The sequence below is a fragment of the Nanorana parkeri genome, unplaced genomic scaffold (assembly GCF_000935625.1).
Source record: "Nanorana parkeri isolate BGI_ZX_2015 unplaced genomic scaffold, ASM93562v1 scaffold1583, whole genome shotgun sequence".
Lineage (NCBI taxonomy): Eukaryota > Metazoa > Chordata > Amphibia > Anura > Dicroglossidae > Nanorana > Nanorana parkeri.
In genome coordinates, this window is record NW_017307851.1 from 170,551 (window position 1) to 192,613 (window position 22,063).

Genomic DNA, 22,063 nt, shown 5'->3' on the forward strand with positions numbered 1-22,063 from the left:
CCGTGCACAAGGCAATCGTCCACCTGTACACTGGGTGGAAAAGTCATAAATCAGCCCCTGAGAGAATTCATATTTTTCCATAAGAGGAACTGAGTTCCCCACTAGATGGCGGTGAGGAGCATAGGAAATAGCATAGGAAATCCTATGCTCCCTGATGCCATCTATTGGCGGTAGTGCCGTGTTAAAGGCAGAAAAGGGTTGTAAATCGGCCCCTAGGAGTTTTTATATTCTTGCATAAAAACTATCAGTTTGATTTTTTTTTAGAAGCTGAAGCAACTGTTGCGGCACCGACTTTGCACTGTGCTGACCAGACCTCCTATCTCCAAGCAGACTCTCGCTATAAACATGTATGATGAAGGTTTTACAAAACTCTTTTTTTCACACTGCTGATTACTCAGCAATGGCAGAATAACTTCAGAATGGATACTTCTCCTTGGCTCAAGTATGCTACAATGAAGTAATCTTTCTCCACATTATTATGCATTTTTCTGTATGCATTGAGTATAGGCACAAGCATTATATAACATTATTGCAAATTGATTTACATAGCTGTAGTACACTTTTTTTATTTTAATACCACAATTATAAAATAGTACTACTGAGGTTGGATCACAGAGCCTTGACTGAGGTCTACTAATGACGGAGATGGATGACTTGCCTGACTCTGTTAATTGCTTGTCACTCATTGTTTGGATGCTAAACACAGGCTGCACAACAATAGGACACAAACAATTACGTCGACATTAGGAATAAAAGAATGGGGTATAAATAGGGAGCTGAGGCAGGTGGAGAAAGCATTGCATCCAGCCTCAGCTTTGCACAAGCAGTCTCTCTTCCTACAACTCGCCTGCTGCACCTCCAGACTGTCAGTATGCCTGACACCTCGGTTCCCGCTTGCTTCCTGTGCCTCCTCGCCTTATCCTCAGCCTGCTACATCCAGAACTGCCCCAGAGGAGGCAAGAGGTCCTACCCAGACACAGAAGTGCGACAGGTGCAGTATCAGATTCCTCCAATTGCTTCTTCTTTCATGCTTTGTAGTATATGTAATTACATCTGCGGCTAGAAGGGCATGCTAGATCTTGTAGTTCCACCACAGATGGATAGCATGATGCCTAGAGGTTGTGGATCTATAAGTCCTATAATGATTGGATTTGTAGTTCCACCTCAGCTGGGGAACCACAGTTGTAAACTATTCGTCTTAGAATGATGAGACTTGTAGTTCCATCTCAGCTGAAGAACCAATTGATGCCAAACAGTTGTAGAACAGTATGTTTCAGACAAAGGAGATTTGTAATTCTGCTTCACTTGGAGAACTACATGATAACTTGGAGTTGTAGAACTGTAAGCTCCAGAAAGATGAGACTTGTATTTCCACCTCCACTGGAGAACCACATGATGGCCGGCATTGGTAGAACTATAAGTTCCAGAAAGATCAGATTTGTAGCTGCAGCTCAGCTGTAGGGCCACATGATGCCCAGCAGCTGTAGAAATATGCCTTAGAATGATCGGATTTGTAGTTCCACCTCAGCTGGAGTATCACATGATGCCTAGTAGCTGTAGAACTATAAGTTGCAGCTCAGCTGGAGAACCACATGGTGCCTGGCAGTTGTAGAACTATAAGTCTCAGGAAGATTAGATGTGTGGCTCTGCTATAGCTGGAGAACCTCATGGTGCCTGGCAGTTGTAGAACTATAAGTCTCAGCAGGATTAGATGTGTGGCTCTGCTCTAGCTGGAGAGCCTCGTGGTGCTTGGCAGTTGTAGAACTATAAGTCTCAGGAAGATTAGATGTGTGGCTCTGCTATAGCTGGAGAACCTCATGGTGCCTGGAAGTTGTAGAACTATAAGTCTCAGCAGGATTAGATGTGTGGCTCTGCTATAGCTGGAGAAACTCATGGTGTCTGGCAGTTGTAGAACTATAAGTCTCAGGAAGATTAGATGTGTGGCTCTGCTCTAGCTGGAGAGCCTCATGGTGCCTGGCAGTTGTAGAACTTTAAGTCTCAGAACGATGAGCTCTGAAATTCCACTATAGGTGGAGAACCATAGGATGCCTAGCAAATGTAGCATTGTAATATATAATGTGGTATAATTTGCATAAACATGAAATTTGCATTTCAATACATGATGCATTGCATACAACTAGAAAACAACATGATACCTAGCATTTGTAGAGCAATATATTTCATAAAGATGAGATTCTTAGTTCCACAACAGCTTGAGGAGTGCTTGACGCCAGTTCTAGAATTGTAAGTCTCAGAAAGATGAAATTTATGGGTCTATCACAGCTGAAGAACCACATGATGCCTAGCAGCTGTAGGACTATACGTTTCAGAAGGATGAGATTCATAGTTCTACCATAGTTGGAGAACCCCATAATGACTAGCAATAGTAGACCTCTATGTTTTAAAAGGATGAGATTTGTGGTTCCACCACAGCTGAAAAGCCACATGATGGCTCTCAGTTGTAGAACTATTAGTCTCAGAAAGTTGAAATTTGTGGTTCCACCACAGCTTGAGAACCTCATGATACGTAGTTGTAGAATTGTCCTAGAATGATGAGATTCATGGGTCTACCACAGCTCGAGAACTTCATGATGCCTAGCCATTGTAGAATTGTTCTAGATAGATGAGATTAATGGATCTACTACTACAGCTTTAGAACCACGTAATGCCTAGCAGTTGTAGAACTATAGGTTTCCGAATGATGAGCTTTGTAGTACTGCCATAGCTGGAGAACCACGTGATGCCTAGCAGTTGTAGAACTATAGGTTTCAGAATGATGAGCTTTGTAGTGCTGCCATAGCTGGAGAACCACGTAATGCCTAGCAGTTGTAGAACTATAGGTTTGAGAATGATGAGCTTTGTAGTACTGCCATAGCTGGAGAACCACGTGATGCCTAGCAGTTGTAGAACTATAGGTTTGAGAATGATGAGCTTTGTAGTGCTGCCATAGCTGGAGAACCATGTAATGCCTAGCAGTTGTAGAACTATAGGTTTGAGAATGATGAGCTTTGTAGTACTGCCATAGCTGGAGAACCATATGATGCCTAGCAGTTGTAGAACTATAGGTTTCAGAATGATGAGCTTTGTAGTACAGTCATAGCTGGAGAACCATGTGATGCCTAGCAGTTGTAGAACTATAGGTTTCAGAATGATGAGCTTTGTAGTACAGTCATAGCTGGAGAACCATGTGATGCCTAGCAGTTGTAGAACTATAGGTTTCAGAATGATGAGCTTTGTAGTACAGTCATAGCTGGAGAACCATGTGATGCCTAGCAGTTGTAGAACTATAGGTTTCAGAATGATGAGCTTTGTAGTACAGTCATAGCTGGAGAACCATGTGATGCCTAGCAGTTGTAGAACTATAGGTTTCAGAATGATGAGCTTTGTAGTACAGTCATAGCTGGAGAACCATGTGATGCCTAGCAGTTGTAGAACTATAGGTTTCAGAATGATGAGCTTTGTAGTACAGTCATAGCTGGAGAACCATGTGATGCCTAGCAGTTGTAGAACTATAGGTTTCAGAATGATGAGCTTTGTAGTACAGTCATAGCTGGAGAACCATGTGATGCCTAGCAGTTGTAGAACTATAGGTTTCAGAATGATGAGCTTTGTAGTACAGTCATAGCTGGAGAACCATGTGATGCCTAGCAGTTGTAGAACTATAGGTTTCAGAATGATGAGCTTTGTAGTACAGTCATAGCTGGAGAACCATGTGATGCCTAGCAGTTGTAGAACTATAGGTTTCAGAATGATGAGCTTTGTAGTACAGTCATAGCTGGAGAACCATGTGATGCCTAGCAGTTGTAGAACTATAGGTTTCAGAATGATGAGCTTTGTAGTACAGTCATAGCTGGAGAACCATGTGATGCCTAGCAGTTGTAGAACTATAGGTTTCAGAATGATGAGCTTTGTAGTACAGTCATAGCTGGAGAACCATGTGATGCCTAGCAGTTGTAGAACTATAGGTTTCAGAATGATGAGCTTTGTAGTACAGTCATAGCTGGAGAACCATGTGATGCCTAGCAGTTGTAGAACTATAGGTTTCAGAATGATGAGCTTTGTAGTACAGCCATAGCTGGAGAACCATGTGATGCTGTCTAAATAATGTGGAAGCTCCTGTCATACTGAAAGAACTTTTCTATGACCACAAAGCTACAGTTTTTCAGCAAGAACTGTAGGTCCCTGTATGCCCAAACCTGCAGTTCCATAACAGCTGTAGAACCCCAAGTCCCAGCATTTGAGAATTGATAGTCCTAAGATCGCTGCAAAGCCATACGTTGCCCAGCTTGCACAACCTCAAGTCAGAGTGAGTTGGAACCTGTACTCTAGTAACAGAGGGGCACCACCAGCTATTTAGCTGCATTTGATGTACAAGATCCAGCATGCTGGAAATTAAAGTCCACAATAGCTTATGGTGTAAAGGCAACTGCACTGGATCTTGTAGGTTCACCAAAGCTGAAAGAACACATATTAAAAATCTGTTTTGAAATTCCATGCTGTCCACATACACATCCACTGCATTGCTTCTGTGATTTAAAATGGTCCCAATTGCTATAAAATGTAGGACCCGGATTAGTCCCATCATACTAGAACTTACAGCCTGGCAATGTATGGAGACTACTGACTGCTCAGCTGCTGTGGAATAGCAAGTGAGATTAAACCATGACTGCAAATAAGCAATTTGTTCTTTGTTTGTGGACAACTTCCAGCTTGCTGGACATTACCAAAGATGGAAAGATACCTTGAAAAGATCATTGCCTAACTGCCATAGAACTACAGGTCCCAGCATACTATACATGAACTGATGGCTCACAACAGCTGGGAACCCCAAATTATCCCATCTTCTTTATAATAGCAAGTCCTCTATGTAGAACTACAAGTCCTAGCTATGGATGCATGTTGGTATTTATAGTTCCACCATCTGTAGACTGCCTGTTTCTGTCTTACGTCTATGACGCACTTATAAATCTGAAGTTTATTCATTTACCTGTAAAGTGAAGGTCTGCACTTGATGTTTATTTGCAAATGTTTGGGCAATTAGGAACAATCTTGTACAAAAACTAAACTGATTTTGGCTATATGAAGATTTGGTACACTCCAGCCTCATTGGGCTAAACTGAGCAACGTTGCCCAATGCATAGACAAAGCAATTTGCCTAATTTCCTTCTATTTCAGTTAACACCAACGCGCTGTGTTTGTGTGCGCTGCAAAAAAATAGGATGGATTGCGTCTTTTTGCGTTCCTATGCGCTATAATGCATTTTAGTGTGCTGTCATGCATAGAGTTAAGGGACTATTCATAAGCAATTTGCAGGGCCATTTACCCTGCGAATATCTGAGAACATTTGCCATTTGCAAATATATTCCAAAATGAATATTAATTAATTTAGTTCTTTACGGGTGCATTGCATTTTGTAATGTTTTTTATGTAATTTCTTTAAAAGGGAATGCATTTCTGAATGTTTTCTTTTCATGTAATACCACATCATGGCCACTAGATAGCGCTAAAGGAGCACAGGAAATAAGTAGTTATCTTCTCTGCAACTCAACGCCATCTAGTGACCATAATGTGGTATTACATGAAAAGAAAACATTCAGAAATGCATTCCCTTTTAAAAAAACAACTAAGGAACATTTATTTTTGCATATATACATATGTTTCACTGAAGAAATATATTTTACTATATAACTCCCAGTGTAGACTGATTCCCTAATCAGGATGCTGCAGGAGCAGGACACTATTCTAGGCAAGAATGGCGGTGGGGGGTAATGAAACCCTCCAAACATAGAGGCCCATTGACTTTGTGGGGGAGTTCAGGGAGGCAAACCCATTTAATGAATTAAAGGTCACACTTTAAAAATTAGTTGCTGCAGCCACAATATATTATAATAGATGATATATAATTACTACAGTTATGTGGACAGTTTGTGAGTGAGAAACTGTTCATGGGGGAAAGAACAAGTTTAACTTAAGCGCCTCACACAGGCTACAATCCGATTGTACAATCTCCTTTAGATCTACCAACAACTATGTAGTGCAATGGCCTTCCTGATTGGATGTGAATTGTCTAGTCTAGGTGGGTCCTCAAAGTACATAATTTGGATTTATCTAATTTAATTGTACAAAAATTGTATAGTCAGAATGTTACATGTAGGGTGATGCTAAGATTGATTTATCTTATTTTTATGGTTGATATATTGTTATATTGATTTATTGATTGTACAGAGATTGTACGGTCAGATAGTAACTTGTATGGTGAGCCTAAAGGTTGACAATATGAAACCGATCTACTGTTTCAAAATAAGTCTATAAAATGTCCCTTGATGTGATATATGATGTATTTAGATTTGCCGAGTGTGCAGTCTGCTTTCATGCAAATGTTTGTTATCAGAAAGCACATAAATGTTTCAAAAAATATTCCCCCCCTCCATATCTGCGGCTGCTATGTGAGGAATGTAAGTGGCAAGTGCTGCTGTGCTCTTTCTCACTAAACCGGTCACAGAGAGATCATTTGATTTCCATACAGAGTGGATCTCACTTCTTCATGGAGTTTGTCGGAGGGATAGAACTGTTATAAGCTTGCAGTGCATCATGTTAATGGCGCTGGTGATGGTTTTATTTCCTTGCAGTGTATACCATGCGGCCCGGGGAACAGAGGCAATTGCTTTGGACCAAACATCTGTTGCGGAGAAGACTTTGGATGTTATATTGGCACCCCAGAGACGCTGCGCTGTGTGGAAGAAAACTACATACCCTCCCCCTGCGAGGCTGGCGGAAAGCCTTGCAGTGCCGGAGGTCGGTGTGCCGCTCCAGGAGTATGCTGCAATGACGGTAAGTAAATTGACCATCATTTATCTACCTATAGAACGGTAAAAACACTGCATGTCGGGAAAGGGAAAAAGCTGGTGTATTAACCTTCATGTGACCAGAAGTTTTTTTTAAAGCTTAGATGCTCAGACCATGTTTAGTAGCGTCAGTATGCATCAGTTACCCAGACCGTAACTCCATTAATAGTTTGGCTGCTGGTGTGAGAACTAGATACACACACATGCCTAGTTCTCTGCTGCAAGGTCAATGACATTTCTCAAGGCAAGGGGAATTTTACATTTGGTCATATTGAAGCTCCAGTTAAATATATATTTTAGGTAATTTGCCCAAGATATGTACGAATTAAACATGCAGGTTTTGATGCAATATTGACCTTGTCTCCAGCAGTGTCTGCCACAGAAAGTCCTCTCCACCAACAGTCCTCCGATAGGTTGAATGGTGGCTAGTGTCATTCAGCCCACTTCCTGTCCTGGCTGTCATGGATCCTGCCTCTGGATCACCCCATTGACCTGGGCTCACAGTACAATTTTTTAATAAGGGAGGAAGACAATGGATTATTTTAAAACAAATCTTCTTTTAACAAAAAATAAACTTTAAAGAGAACCTCAGTCATCCCCTTCCAAACCTTAAAGTAAGCGTGTAACATCTTTTGTATGAATTTCGTCAATCTTTGAAACCTAGAAGACTGCACGCGTTTTCTTAAAGTGGCACTAAACTCAGAAGTTAAATCTTAAAAATGCAATCAAGTACCTTAACTATTAACAATAATGTACCTTATTTGTGTATCACACGGCTGTAGATCCTCAAATCATCTCTGAATTGGTGCTGACACTGTCCTTCCTTCTGGAGGGTGGTTACTTTTGTTCCCCATGGTCCCTGTGTGTGTTGTAAAGTAGTTACAGCTCCAAGCTCACTCCCATGATGGACTACAATCTCAATACAAATGAGTATACTAAATGTAAGAAGGGCTGTCATATTGGAGCATACAAGGGCTGTCATATTGGAGCATACAAGGGATGTCATATTGGAGCATACAAGGGCTGTCATGGTGGAGCATACGAGGGCTGTCATGGTGGAGCATGCAAGGACTGCCATGGTGGAGCATACAAGGGCTGTCATGGTGGAGCATACAAGGGCTATCATGGTGGAGCATACAAGGGCTATCATGGTGGAGCATACAAGGACTATCATGGTGGAGCATACAAGGGCTATTATGGTGTAGCATACAAGGGTTGTCATGGTGGAGCATACATGGGCTGTCATGGTGGAGCATACAAGGGTTGTCATGGTGGAGCATACATGGGCTGTCATGGTGGAGCATACAAGGGTTGTCATGGTGGAGCATACAAGGGCTGTCATAGTGGAGCATACAAGTGTTGTCATAGTGGAGCATACAAGTGTTGTCATAGTGGAGCATACAAGGTCTGTCATAGTGGAGCATACAAGGGTTGTCATATTGGAGCATGCAAGGGCTGTCATAGTGGAGCATACAAGGTCTGTCATAGTGGAGCATACAAGGGTTGTCATGGTGGAGCATACAAGGGCTGTCATTGTGGAGCATGCAAGGGCTATCATGGTGGAGCATACAAGAGCTATCATGGTGGAGCATACAAGGGCTATCATGGTGGAGCATACAAGGGCTATCATGGTGGAGCATACAAGGGCTATCATGGTGGAGCATACAAGGGCTATCATGGTGGAGCATACAAGGGCTATCATGGTGGAGCATACAAGGGCTAATATGGTGGAGCATACAAGTGTTGTCATGGTGGAGCATACAAGGGCAGTCATAGAAGAGTAGACAAGACCTGTCATACGTTCTCAGGCAAAGATTACAAAGATATCATATTTTTGGAAAGCTCCAATGTGTTTTGGTTTGGAAGGCTTGTACCTCTACGCTTCTCTGTGTCAATTTTCTGATGTATTTGCTCCCACGTAAGTATAAGAAATCAGTGGAATCCTATTGAAAAAAAATCCATTCCTGAGTAGACTTTAAGATGCTTGTGCCTATACGCTCACATGTAGATAGATATGTTTAGCCATACACTGACCGGCTTTTGTTGTAACCCTGCAGACAGTTGCACAATTGATTCCAGCTGCTTGGATGAAGACAGGGAGAGACAGCGAGTTTCTCCGGATCAGAACATGACCCAGATGGACGGATCAGCCAGCGACCTCCTCCTGAGACTCATGCACATGGCAAACAGGCAACAGCAGACGAAACACTACTGAGCCCAGCGCTGCCTCCTGTTACCTCACTTTGTAACACGTGCTTAATATACCTACGGTCTGCCCTTTATTTATGATGAATGTATTGACAAAAAAATGGCTGACAGCTTATTGTATATAGAGCCAATAAAGTCTTTTATTGCACTGTCGAATGGTGGTGGTGTTTTATTGTGCATGGTTGGATGACCAGTCAGGTTGCCTTGGATCAATAGGAATATGAAAAGGTCAACAGAATACTATAAAGTAAGGCACATAATGTTTCCATGCCTCATCTCCGCCTTATAAAGCTCAGCCTACACCTTACACTCAACTGTACAATCTCCTTTAGATCTACCAACAACTGTATAGGACAAGGGTCTGCTTGGTTGGATACAAATTGGTGGATATGGTAGGTCCCCATGATACATAGTTTTGGTGAATCTAAGGGAGATTTATTGTACAAAGATTGCACAGTCAGTTGGTGAAGTGTAGGTTGAGTTTAAAAAATAAAGACTTGACTTATTCATCTGAAGAAACCTTTCAGAATGGACAATCCGACACTTGAGTACTTCTTCCAGTTCATGATCCACTGAATAATGTATGGATGAGGATGTCAACTGCGAACCTTCCAAATCAAACCAATTCATTTCTCTTCAGACTTTAGGGGGGCCAGACTGTGGCCAGAGGAAGAGGAAAATACAATGGGAGTAAAAAAAATTATCTAGCATCTGTGGTAAGTACGGGGGAGAAATAATGTTTCAACATTGTACCCAGTGTTGATTTCTGGGAAGCTTGTGCCTATACCCTCATATGTGGGGGAAATAGTGCCCGATCTATTGATGTCAGGTGGATAAATAGTGCTGCATTGCTGGTGTCAGTGGGAGATATAGTGACCAGTCAGTGGGAGATATAGTGACCAATCAATGGTGTCAGTGGGAGATATAGTGCCCCATTATTGGTGTCAGTTGGAGAAATAGTGACTCAATGTTGGTGTCGGTGAGAGGAATATCACCTCATCATTGGTGTCAGTGGTAGACATAGCAACTCATCATTGATATCAGTTGGATGAATAGTGCCCCATCATTTGTGTCAGTGAGAGATATAGTGCCCCATCATTTGTGTCAGTGAGAGATATAGTGCACCATCATTGGTGTCAGTGGGAGAAATAGTGACTCAATGTTGGTGTCGGTGAGAGGAATATCACCTCATCATTGGTGTCAGTGGTAGACATAGCAACTCATCATTGATATCAGTTGGATGAATAGTGCCCCATCATTTGTGTCAGTGAGAGATATAGTGATCCATCACAGGTGTCAGTGGGAGAAATAGTAACTCAAAGTTGGTGTCAGTGAGAGGAAAATCACCTCATCATTGATGTCAGTGGAAGACATAGTGCCCCATCATTGGTGTCATTTGGGAGAAATAATGCCCCATCATTGGCATCAGTAGGGGAAATAGTGACTCATTGTTGGTGTCAGCAGGAGGAATAGTACCTCATCATTGGTGACAGTAGGAGGAATAGTGCCCCATTGTTTGTGTCAGAGGGAGGAAAGGGCCAGCAGAGGCCCATTTAGCCCATGGGCTGCAGTTTGGGGACTGGATAGGTTTGTTTTAAGCAAGTGCCTGGCAAATGCCTTCCCCCTAGCCTGGTGATCTAAAATCACCTGTAAGACGACATAACGTTGAGTTTTCAAAAGCCCATTTTAGAGACAACTTCCTGTGCCCGTGATTCCCAGTCAAGAAAGGACATCTCATTTATGGGCTCATACACAGTAAAAAAAAAACCAGCAGAGGCTCCAATCCCGACACCCCCTCTATCCCAACTAACTGTCTTTCATTCAAAGCATACTGTATACACCTATTTTTAGCTTAGCCAGTTTTATCAATGTAAGATATGAAAACTGTCTTTATAGAAGGGGGATTTTGGAGCCATGAGGCAGGATCACCGGTCATGTGTTTTGGGAGGTGAAAAAAAAAAGGGAGCCAAAACACTTTCCCTAAATAAATATTCTAGTGTGAGAGGAGGAGACTTGGATGTCAAAGGAGGGGGCTCCTGATGTGAAGGGGGCTCCTGATGTGAATGGAGGAGGACTCCGATGTGATAGTGGGGGTTCTATTGTGAAGTGTGGACTCTAATATAAAGGGGAACCCCCCACTTTTTTGTGTTTTTGCCTAGAATCCCCCCTTACAATCCATACCAGACCCCTATCTCGGAAAAGGGTCTGGTATAGATTTGTACGTGGCAGTTTTTACATTTTAGACTGGGGTTCCTCAAGATTTTGCATACTTTTAATGGGTGCTGTGACTGAAAAAAAGTATCTGAAATGCTTGTCTAGGCACTGCCCCAGGTATGAGAGTGCTCTGCTGCTTCTAATTGGGATTTATATGCTCAGGATACATTTTTAACAGATTTTCTTTGTCCCATGAAACTGTGCCAATGAATTCCTGTTAGATAGCCAGACTTTACATTTCAAGTATCGCTCCACGTAAAGCAAGTGGGTGGAACCATGAAAATCATCCTTTTGTGCCCAGGAAAGTGATAATAGCAAAGAGAGCTCCACAGGACATCCCAGGCTCCACATCACAAGCTGCATTTTATGAATGGGTTGCACAATGAAAGCCATTACATGCAGCAGTACTGCTGAGTATAACGGAGAGCAGGTAGCAATATCAGATAGTTATAAATGGACCCCCTAGAGTTTGTTTTTTTCTTTTGTATGTCTTCTGTTTAAAGGAGAACTATGGGGTCAGGACTTTTCCCCATAGTTCTCCTTAGGGTAACCGGAGGACACAAACTAGCGTCCTCCCACTACTCTAAGCTCAGTATACCGCGAGCTGTACTTAGACGCCGCAGCCGAAGCGGATCCCGACAACGATGTCGAGATCCGCCCAGCTGCGTGAGTGACAGCTGGCTCTGCCTATCTAGAGGCAGAGCCAGTCAGCCCTGCGGATTGGAGCGGGGAGGGGGGAATCCAGCCCCTCCCCTGTCACGGCAGAGAGCAACTAAAGTTTGTCAAATGTTTATATTTTTAAATCAAGTGATATGAAATAATTTATGCTGTATGCATATTTTGTATTTAAATTTGAGCTAATAGGTGACACCGTAGGCTCCTTTTAAAACGTTTGTTAATTTGAACCGCTATACTGAAAAGGTCTGTTTACAGAGCACAGTAGCTGAAACTACACACAGCAGAACAATTTACAGGAGAGGCTCATTACCTTCCCTGCCTGCTCTATTCTGACACCGCTATGCATACTTTCCTTTTCTAAAAGGAGGTTTAATTTACTAAACCTTTTCCACCGGCAATCTGTATTTGTCTGTCCCTAAGCACATCGTCCTACACCTCGTATACATAAAAAAGTTCTATGGCAGAACTAGCTGCTGGCACTGTAAGGTCGTAGCCAGAAGTTTGCGTGCTACTGCTCATGCGCGAGTTACATAGTTACATAGTATTTGAGGCTGAATAAAGACATTAGTCCATCAAGTCCAACCTATTAGGATCTCATTCTAGGAGTACCCACAGCCTTCTGAGTTGCCACAAAACGTGCGCTAGTGTGCACACGCTCTCAGTGGTAAATGGCGCACAGGAAGTGACACGTTGCTCTCTAATGGATGGTCCTATTTAAACCGGCTGGCCCAATGGGTCAGTGCTGAATGGTCTTTCAGCTTGTGCCCTGTGTTCCTGTGTTTCTGCTATTTTGTTTGCCTGTTGCCTTGACCCGGATTGCTGCTGACCTTGATCGATTGCTACCTGCCCGCACCTCTGCTTGTTATCTGGATTGTGCCTCTGCCTGCTCCTTCTGTACCCTGCTGACGGTCTGGCCTTGTCCCCTGGCTTGTTTGACATCGCTCCAGTTTTCACTGCTATCCACGCTGACATATCAGCTGTCAACCAGCCCTGCTCATCCTTCCAGGGACCCAGTGGCTGGACTTCTACAAGGCACCGTGTCTCAGCACCTTGGCACACGTGCTCCTCTCTGTCTACTCGCTCCCTGTTCCCACTGCGAGGGGTGTGAGACAAGAGCCGCAAGGGAGGCCTCCCCAGCTAATCGGTCCCCCACCAGGTATGTGATAGGCACCTGTGCTAGCTGCTCATTTTGTGACCTGACAGGAATCAGGAACCAATCAGCACGATTCTCAGTCATGTTACCACATGACTGCATCACATACAGCCAGACACCTTCACAGAAGAAGTTGGCAGACTGCAGCTATTAAAGTGATATGCAGGCTGTTAAGAATCTAAAACGTTTTTTTTTTATTATAAGCTGTTAAGTGTAAATTGTATTTAAAAAAAAAGAATTTGTTCATTTGTCAGCTTATAATAAAAATTCTAAGCAAGGAACAGAGTGCTAAATAATGTAACATTGCCGTTTTCCAGTCTTTAGATATGGTGGCTGCATTCGTTTTCTATTTTCAGGTTTTTTCCTTTTATTATCACCTGGTGATCCTGCCAGTAACACATTTCCTGTCCTAGGGTGACAATGCTCGCTCACTATACTGTATTTATGGAGGAGCAGCATTGTCAGCCTAGGACAGGACAACGTAATTCCCCCTCTCCTCATCTCCCTATCATAGGGCGAGGTGTTTTGTAGGTCACAGAGAAAGCTTAGAATAATTTAACGACTCGCTCAGCCCAGTTGTAATGACAACTCAGCGTTCTCAAATGATCTGGGGACGCTGATCTGTCATTAAACAATAAAAACTGAGCGGAGCCGTGACATCATGGCTGGCTCCGCCCAGTTGGTATTCATTGCCCAGGATCTGCTAGAAGACTCTAGCAGGTGCTGGCCAATAGGAAACAGTTGGGCGGAGCTAGATGTCACTGCTAGCTCCACCCAATTGTTTTTCTTTTTCTTTTTTTCTTTATTTAAATATCTTTATTTATGTTTAATTTTTACTATTTGTTTACATTTTTTAAATATTTTTTTGAAAAAATTAAATATTCATTTTTTAATAGTTAATATTTTTTATTTATTTAGTTACCTAAGTCCCTCTGCACTTCGGCTGACCAAAGGCAGCCGATGTACGGCTGATTTCAGCCGTCGTACGGCTGGTAAAAGCCCTTCATGCTCTCGCACAGATTGTCCTCAGGAAATGCCAAACTCAAAAAGGGAATATGACCCATATAAGGTGGGACTGCCCTCCATTTAAAAGATTCTGGGGCACCATGCTATCAATATACCTCAGGGTGACTTGAACGAACATTCCAAATAACCCCCAAACCACCTTACGCTCTATACTCCCTGGTGCTGTAAAATGTATATAGGAAGATAAATTATTTTATTTCCTCCATTATTGGTGCCCAGGTATCCTCCATAACTGAATGGATTACAGAGTTAGACTACTCAATGAGCATGGAACACCTGACGGCCAAGGAACATGTTACTGCAGAGCAATACACAATGATGTGGACTGCTTAGTTAGTTTTCGGAAGCTCCCAGGAGTTCCAGGATATTCTATCCCACTTACTTTCCTAAAACAGATGATGGCTGGTCTTGGGTTAGTGTAGGAGAGGGGTTCCTCCCCTTCCCTGTTCCCCCACCTTCACAACCGTTCCTTGCCTTTCTTTAATCTTTCTTACACCACTTTCACAGGGTTTAAGTGGGAGAAAAATACGCCCACTCATTATTGTCGCTATTGATGTCAGAATAATTACAGTGCATTCCAGGGTTTGGAACCCAAAATTGTGGGAGATTCATTCAAGCTCCTGGGAGACCACCCGGATATATCAGGTGACTCCTGAGTTTTTTGAGGGACTTGAAAAGTTTTAGTTCAGGCCAGGTGTGGTCCTAGATTTGTGGATCATCCAAAGAATTTCGTGAGAACAGGCTACAGTTCCTCCCAGAAGCCCTGTAAAAATCCTGATGACTTTGATTACAGTGGCTAACATAAAAGTTGTATCAAATTAAAGAGGAACCTCACACCTTTCCCCCCACCATGCTTTTTCTTTTTAATAGCCCCTCTTACCTGGTTTGTAGGGTTATCTTCAAAAAACATACCAACCTGCTCAGCGAATCCAGCATTTTCCTTCTGCAATGCTCTGATGCACTGCCAAATATCAGGTCCCATGCTGCCATCTTCCTCTCTGGCGCCCTCTTCTGGGTCCTTGCAGCCAGTCCCTGATGACGCGCCGCCAGGCCAGTGCCACAGCCGATGGGTGTCCCTGCTCCTGCAGCCTCCTGGGATACGTGATGGGGATATCATGTAATTCTTGGCTAGGGGAAGTATGGAGGTAGAAGGTAGGTTATAGTAAAAAAAGTTATAATAAATAAATAATGGTCTTTTTTAAACAGAGTAGGGTGGAGCGTTGCAGTGATGGTCTGCGGTTAACTAAGGATGGCACAATGATTCCTGGATAGCATTAGCAGTTCACTAGTTTTGTTTGTCGCCTGCTGTTGCTTGTTCGCGTCCACCATTTTTGACAAGAAAAAAAGGTTTGCCGGTTTACGTCAGAAGTATTTTTCTTACTTCTAAATTATACATTCTCCAATATAATAATAATCCATTGTTTTTATTGCTGTGAATGATTTCGGCAAACAGAAGCCAAGATGTTTTATGCAAAACTAATAAAACTAATAATTAGATCTGATTGTGCATGAATTGTTCCCATTGTATTCTCATTGCTTTGGGGTGCAGGGAGAATACAATTCTGAATAACATTATTGCTTTGTTGTGGTTTCATTAATAAAATAGGGCGCTGGACGGAGCTGACACCAGCAATGAAGTGAACCAGCACAGCGTCTCTGTAGGAAGACAGTAAAGAATGTCACATACCATCGGTCGGCACGGTCCATGGCAGACATAATTGCAGGGGGCGTGTTAACCTTTGGGAACTTTCACAAAAAACTATGCTACGTTGGTATCTCACCCCATATAGACTTGATAAATTCTCTGAAGCTACCTCTAACCTATGTTGGCGAGAATCAGGGGCTGACTGGCAACTTTTAGCCCAGGGGGCAAGTACAACCCAGAGGCCCATGGTGCGGCAACTTGACCCCCCTCCCGCTTTGCCTCTTCCCCCGCCTTCTCCCCACCCCTGCCTGCCACTTTTGCCATCCATGTAACAGTAGTGTGAATGTATTTATCGGTTTAGGAAATGTAAAGCACACTGGTAGTGGAGGGATGCCACGTCAGTGCTGTGCGCGTGCATGACTGCTGTGACTCTGGTAGTTCTGCCACTAACTCAGAAATACGTTGTACAGCATTGCAGAATGGCATTGGCTCTAGAGAACTACAATTCCAAGCAATAAATTACACAACAATGCAGAATACCATCAGCTATAGCTGTGGAAAGTGTAAAATTATACAGCAATCAATGCAAAATGGCACCGTCTACAGAGGACTACAAATCCCAGCAATACATTATACAGCGCAATGTGGAATTCCACCAGCTATAATTTACTATTGCTGGGATTTGTAGTCCTCTATAGCTGGTGGTATTTTGCTGTATTGGGGACTACAAACATCCTGTGGTAAACTCAAATCATTAGTCGTATAGTTGGCGCTAGGATAAATCCCAATCCTGCGTTGGCACTTCTGAACCTGGGAATAGAAAATATACCCTCTCCTTTAAGAGTTGTAACCACTCATAGACATAAGTCCATCAAGTCCAACCTATTGTGTGTGTGTGTGTGTGTGTGTGTGTGTATAGGTCCATGAGTGTTCTCATTCTTAAGAGTACCTGTACCCTTGTATATTACGGTCTCTCAGGAAGTCGTCCAAAAGCTTCTTGAATGATTCCAGACCAATTGCGGAAATTACTGCTTGAGGCAGCGAGTTCCAGACCCTAACCGCGCGAACTGAGAAGAACCCCCTTCGCCCCTTGTGTTTGAATTTTTTTCTACCAGTTTTAGGTGGTGGCCTCTAGTCTTTGTTACGGAATTAATCTTAAAGAGTTTGTTGCTCATGTTGCTATGACTATTGAACATTTTGTACATGAAAATCATGCCCCCCCCTTAATCTCCTTACTTCCAACGTAAACATGTTTAAATTTAGTAGCCGTGTCTCATAGCTCTTGTCCTCCATCCCCTTTATGAGCTTGGTTGCCCTCCGCTGGACTTTCTCCAGTTCAAGGACATCCCCTCTGTGTACCGGTGCCCAAAACTGCACCGCCTACTCCAGGTGAGGCCGAACCAGTGATGTGTAAAGTGGCAAAATTATACACCTATCCCTACAAAACATTCCCTTCTTGATGCAGGACAGGATTCTATCCAAGCTCCTAATAACAAGATACTGGAAATCTATCAATTGTCCTACGATTGACGAGGTGCTAAAATTAGTTCACGTACACTACGGATATGAACGGATACTGGCATACCACCAATCTACTTTGCTTAAATTTGATAAACTCTGGCTGGACCACGTGGTATGTTCCCTCTGCCTGATACCAGGTGTACTGATGTCTACCTAACCAATGATGTACTGGAAAATGTTAGTTTGTTTTGTTTATTCTGTGATTATTTTATGTGTATTTTGTCTACCTTCATTTTACTCTATGACCTAACTATGTCTAACGGGACTTCTGTTCCTTTTACCCGTATATGGGAATCTAGGTTTTACGAAATGCTCTGTTTCTTGTTTTTAATACCCAATAAAAATTATTTTTGAAAAAAAAAATGCAGGGGGCATTCAGAAATACATTGGGCATTTTTTTGACACTTCTTGGGGCTAGCCCCCTTGTCATTGTGCTAGCTGACAAGTCTGTAAGTAGGGGTGAGTGGTGTGATTTTGGTGAAATTTCATCAAAGGTACCTTCTGATGTGAGACATGGCTTTTTTGATCTCCATGATGATCACATGGCTTCAATTAATATTTGCTAAGTGTTTCTCACAATTTCACCCATCCCTACCTAACAGTATCTCATAGGGTATCTACAGAACGTTGTGCCTGCATATGCAAGCTCCATACTATCTCTGTGACCCATCACATGACTTGGGAGAGGAAGATGTTTCACTTTCTATTGGTGCACGTGTTGATAGCAGGTCTGAATAGTAAGTTCCAGAAGGCAGGTGAAATATTCCCTGCACACAGCACCCTGCAAATGCCCTCTCTTAGCTCCCTGAGGAACCCCAAGTGTCCTCCAGGACCTTCAACCTGCTGCACAGCCCAGTGCTTACAACAAATCCTAGCACCACAGAATCCCCCAGCCCCTCCAAAACCCAGTCCCCTACAGTGTTGCCAAGACATCTGTTCCTAGGTCCACATTGAGCTTACTGCACCTCAAATCTCCCCATATTCTCCTTCCACTGACACCAGCATCAAGGTATTTTTTCCTCATACTGACCACTGATGATAAAGAGTTATTCATCCAACTGACCACGAGCCCCTAGGGCATTCCTTCTCTCACTGTTCACTGATGCTTAGGCATTCCTTCCTCCTACTGACTACCAATGCCAGGGCTTTTTTCTTTTCTCTGAACACCGATGCTGGGGCAATTATTCCTTCAACTGGCTACCTATGCCGAGGCATTTTGTTCCTCTTGCTGACTATTTTGGGTACCAGCATTCAAAAAACAACGTTTGGGCATATCTGTTCGGGCTTTAACAATACCACATCCCGGCTAGTATAGAGTAAAAAAGATAACACATTGATTGGGGCTTTTAAGGTTACATCACTCAAGTCCAGACTAATATAAAAAGGTAAAAATGCAATCTTTATTATTACATAGAATTAAAATCTCACATAATAAAATTCAGTTCAAATCATCCCTCAACAACAATAAAGCATGCTCCAATGAGAACATCGATACTGTACTATACTCAAATTCACAGCATCTCATATGTATTTCTTATATAAAGATTTAAATAGTCACACGTGAGTTGAGGTCTCAAGTTCTCTACGCATTTCACTCCCAAATATAAGGGAGCTTCTTCAGGAGGCAGTTGCTCTACAATGGTAAATATATACATAGATATGTATATAAACATGGATCCAAAAGTACATGTTATTACAAGGGTGGTCTACAGTAATAGCACTAACGGGTCTCCCTGTGTTTCCTCTGTAAGAAACCTCTATGATCCGCAGCACAACAGCACTCTGGGAAGTGTAGTCCAGAACATCTAGTTCAGCGGGCATCTTCTTGAGCGAAAAAAACGAATTACCCATAAGTCTCTGCTAGTAAAGCTCCAGTCAGCTACAACATTAGAACAGTCTTAGGCTGGGTTCACACCTAGGCATACCGAACATGCGCCTTTGTCGCGTGTTTCGTGCCACACGTTTTTACCGCGATTCGCGGTAAAAAAAACGCGCGACAAGCGCGCATTTCCGAGGGCTACCTGGCTGTATCCCAATGGATAAGCTCCTGTACTTCTTTGGGCGTAGGGCATTTTGCAGCGCGTTCCTATGCGCTGTAAAACACCCAGGTGGGAGCCATGCCCATTGGCAATCATTGGTTTTCACATGTTGAGCGTTTTACAGAGCGTAGGAACGCGGTGTAAAACGCCCAGGTGTGAACCAGGCCTAAAAGGACCCGCTCCACAACAATGCTACACTAACAATAATTTCCAATAAATAATGCCATAATGCCATTACAATTTATAGTTATGATCTTGCCAACTCACATGGTCAGAGAGACAGGGAGGGATGTGCCCAGGCCCGGATTTCCCACAAGGCCACCGAGGCCAGGCCTCGGGGCGGCAGAGCGCAGAGGGCGGCAGCGGTGACCTTGATGTGCCGATTTAAAATCAAATAGAAAAACTCCACCCAGATGAAGCTTCTTTGATGTAGCACAGCTCAACAAGGTATGTACTTCAAATATATATGAATACTATGAATAAAACAGAAAATTATCAAAAAGCAAATAGTCTGTTTTTCAGGAGGACTGAATTAACATTTTTTAATGTAGCAGTATAGTGACTTTAAAGCTCATTCATGTTGGGTCTACATCTACATTAAATTGTTTTATGTGACAGTGCTGTGCCTTTTGTGTCAACTATGGTTCTCACCCATACAAGCTAAAGTGCTCTGGGATATTTGTTTCATTTCTGAGGACACTGGATTTGAAGATTTCTCATGGATTAGTAAATCCTGGTTTGGGTCTTGGAGCATGAAGGCTTTGTAAATTAATGGGTGGGATGAAGCCACCAGCTCTGGGTCTACATCCTGCCAGTAGCCAGCATCCTGATAGTGCAGGTAGACACAGCCCTCATAGGATGGGTGCTGACTATAACATACAGTAGAGGTAGAGGAGGTCTCCACCCTGGAATCAAAAGGGCCCCTAGGAAACAGACTGGGCCAGTGCAGCAGGGAACTGAGGTGTGTATCAAAAGTGCAGGTCAGCATGCTGTTTGTGAGACTGTCTGAAGGACATATACAAGGGCCTGAGGACAGAACAGCGGGTGCTTCAGGTGCAAGCCAAAAGGCTAAATGAATGTGTCGTTTTTTCATGAAAGAGGAATGCTGGTAAAACCAAGTGCGGGTAACCTTTTCATGTGATTTTAACTTTCATTCAATAATATTGGGCAAAGAATTTGACAAATTTTATTGAAGAAGATTTAAGTGAGTGGCTGTGTCCTAGTAGCACTACATTGGAGCTAGTTCCCACATATAATTGTGATGACTTTGCTTATTTGCCACTTATTAAGCTAAAGAGGCAGAGCAAGCTGTAAGCAAGCTAAAAGAAGAGGACAATATCAATATTTTGTGGCTAAGACATGGCAGCTCTACTAATTTAAAACAGAACTTTACTATTACAAAAAATGACAAGCATGAGGCTTTTTGTATACTTTGTATATCTCTTCTGTAGTAAAAGCTTCCTGCTCACAAACTTCTTTAGAATGTACACTGAGCTTCGGCATGCTGTGGTGCTGGGATGAATGAAATCCCCACATGCACTTGCGTTATCTCATCCTGGGCCACCAAAGAAGATGAAGATGCCGAACCCGGAAGAAGGACGTCACATTGCTGGAGTACAGGTTGGATTAGCAGACTTTAGTTCTGCTTTAAACCAACATATTCAAATTCCAATCTTGTATGTTTAGCTTGAAATAATCTACATTCAGCATGCCAGCAGCCCCTCAGTATTAGCATACTCATGTCAAAAGGTTGAAAGGTTAATTAATCATCCCGAATGCTGTGAAGAGCAGTTCCTGTTCTCTAAATAATTCATAGGAATTGAAGTGAGTAGTAATGTGTATCATGGCTATACCTTATTAATGCACTATGACAGATGAAGACGGAGAGTCAGATGCCATATATGACAACACAATGCATCATCTATAGCTGTACACAATCCTTAATTTTAACAGACAGTACCAAGGAGAGTCTTACCCCCTATAAGTTACCTGTGTGCCTGCCACTACGGTGCCTGGAGGGGGTGGCAATAAATGACAATATCTACACCAAAGTGCAATATCTACAGCTAGTGAAGACGTTTGTCTTTTATTTTTGCGCCCCCAGAAGTAGAACTTTAGGAGAGGGTGTCATAGAGGATTCACAAAACTCTTTGCAGCTCAAGTGAGCTCCTCTGGGTTGCCAAGGTGCCAGGTGAAAATAAGGTGCCCTAGAGCAGCAGTTCCCATCCCGGAGTACAAGTACCTCCAGGGGTACCTGGCAACACATTTAGGGCTACTTGAAAATATTTTTGTAATGGTGGAAGAAAGCTGTGGCTGTTCGGAGTCAGGGACTAAATGTGTACAGAAGGTCTGCAGAGTAATCCTGAGGCTGCATTCTCCAACACTCATTCTATAGTTCCGGCTGCCAATGCCTCAGCTGAGTAATGTGCCCTTGGCTTCTCTTAAGTGCAAGAAGGCCTAGATCCAGGGAATCCAGTATTACACACTGCACCCCAAAGACACCCCAGGATAACACTGGATACACCACCACAATATGGCATATCCCACCCCAGCTCCCTCCTTCATACCACTGACACGGACACAGGGGCATTTGAGACCCTCCTACACTTTGTACAATTTGACCACACCTACCATTCGGCGCGGCACGCTTCATGCTTCACTATTAGCCCCACCCTCGCTGAGGGATACAGTTTATACAAATGGACTGCCAAGAGTTATGCAAGTAAACAAAGAA

The 22,063-nt window shown here is 42.9% G+C and overlaps 1 protein-coding gene across 1 annotated transcript; it reads left to right on the top strand.

Annotated features, from left to right (window-relative positions):
• Positions 1–783: 783 nt before the first annotated feature.
• On the top strand, positions 784–9,206 carry LOC108798889 (vasotocin-neurophysin VT). Its single transcript, XM_018570699.1, has 3 exons — positions 784–991; positions 6,630–6,831; positions 8,903–9,206. The coding sequence occupies exons 1-3, from the start codon at positions 872–874 to the stop codon at positions 9,058–9,060; spliced, it is 480 nt and encodes a 159-aa protein (XP_018426201.1). The 5' UTR covers positions 784–871; the 3' UTR covers positions 9,061–9,206.
• Positions 9,207–22,063: the final 12,857 nt, after the last annotated feature.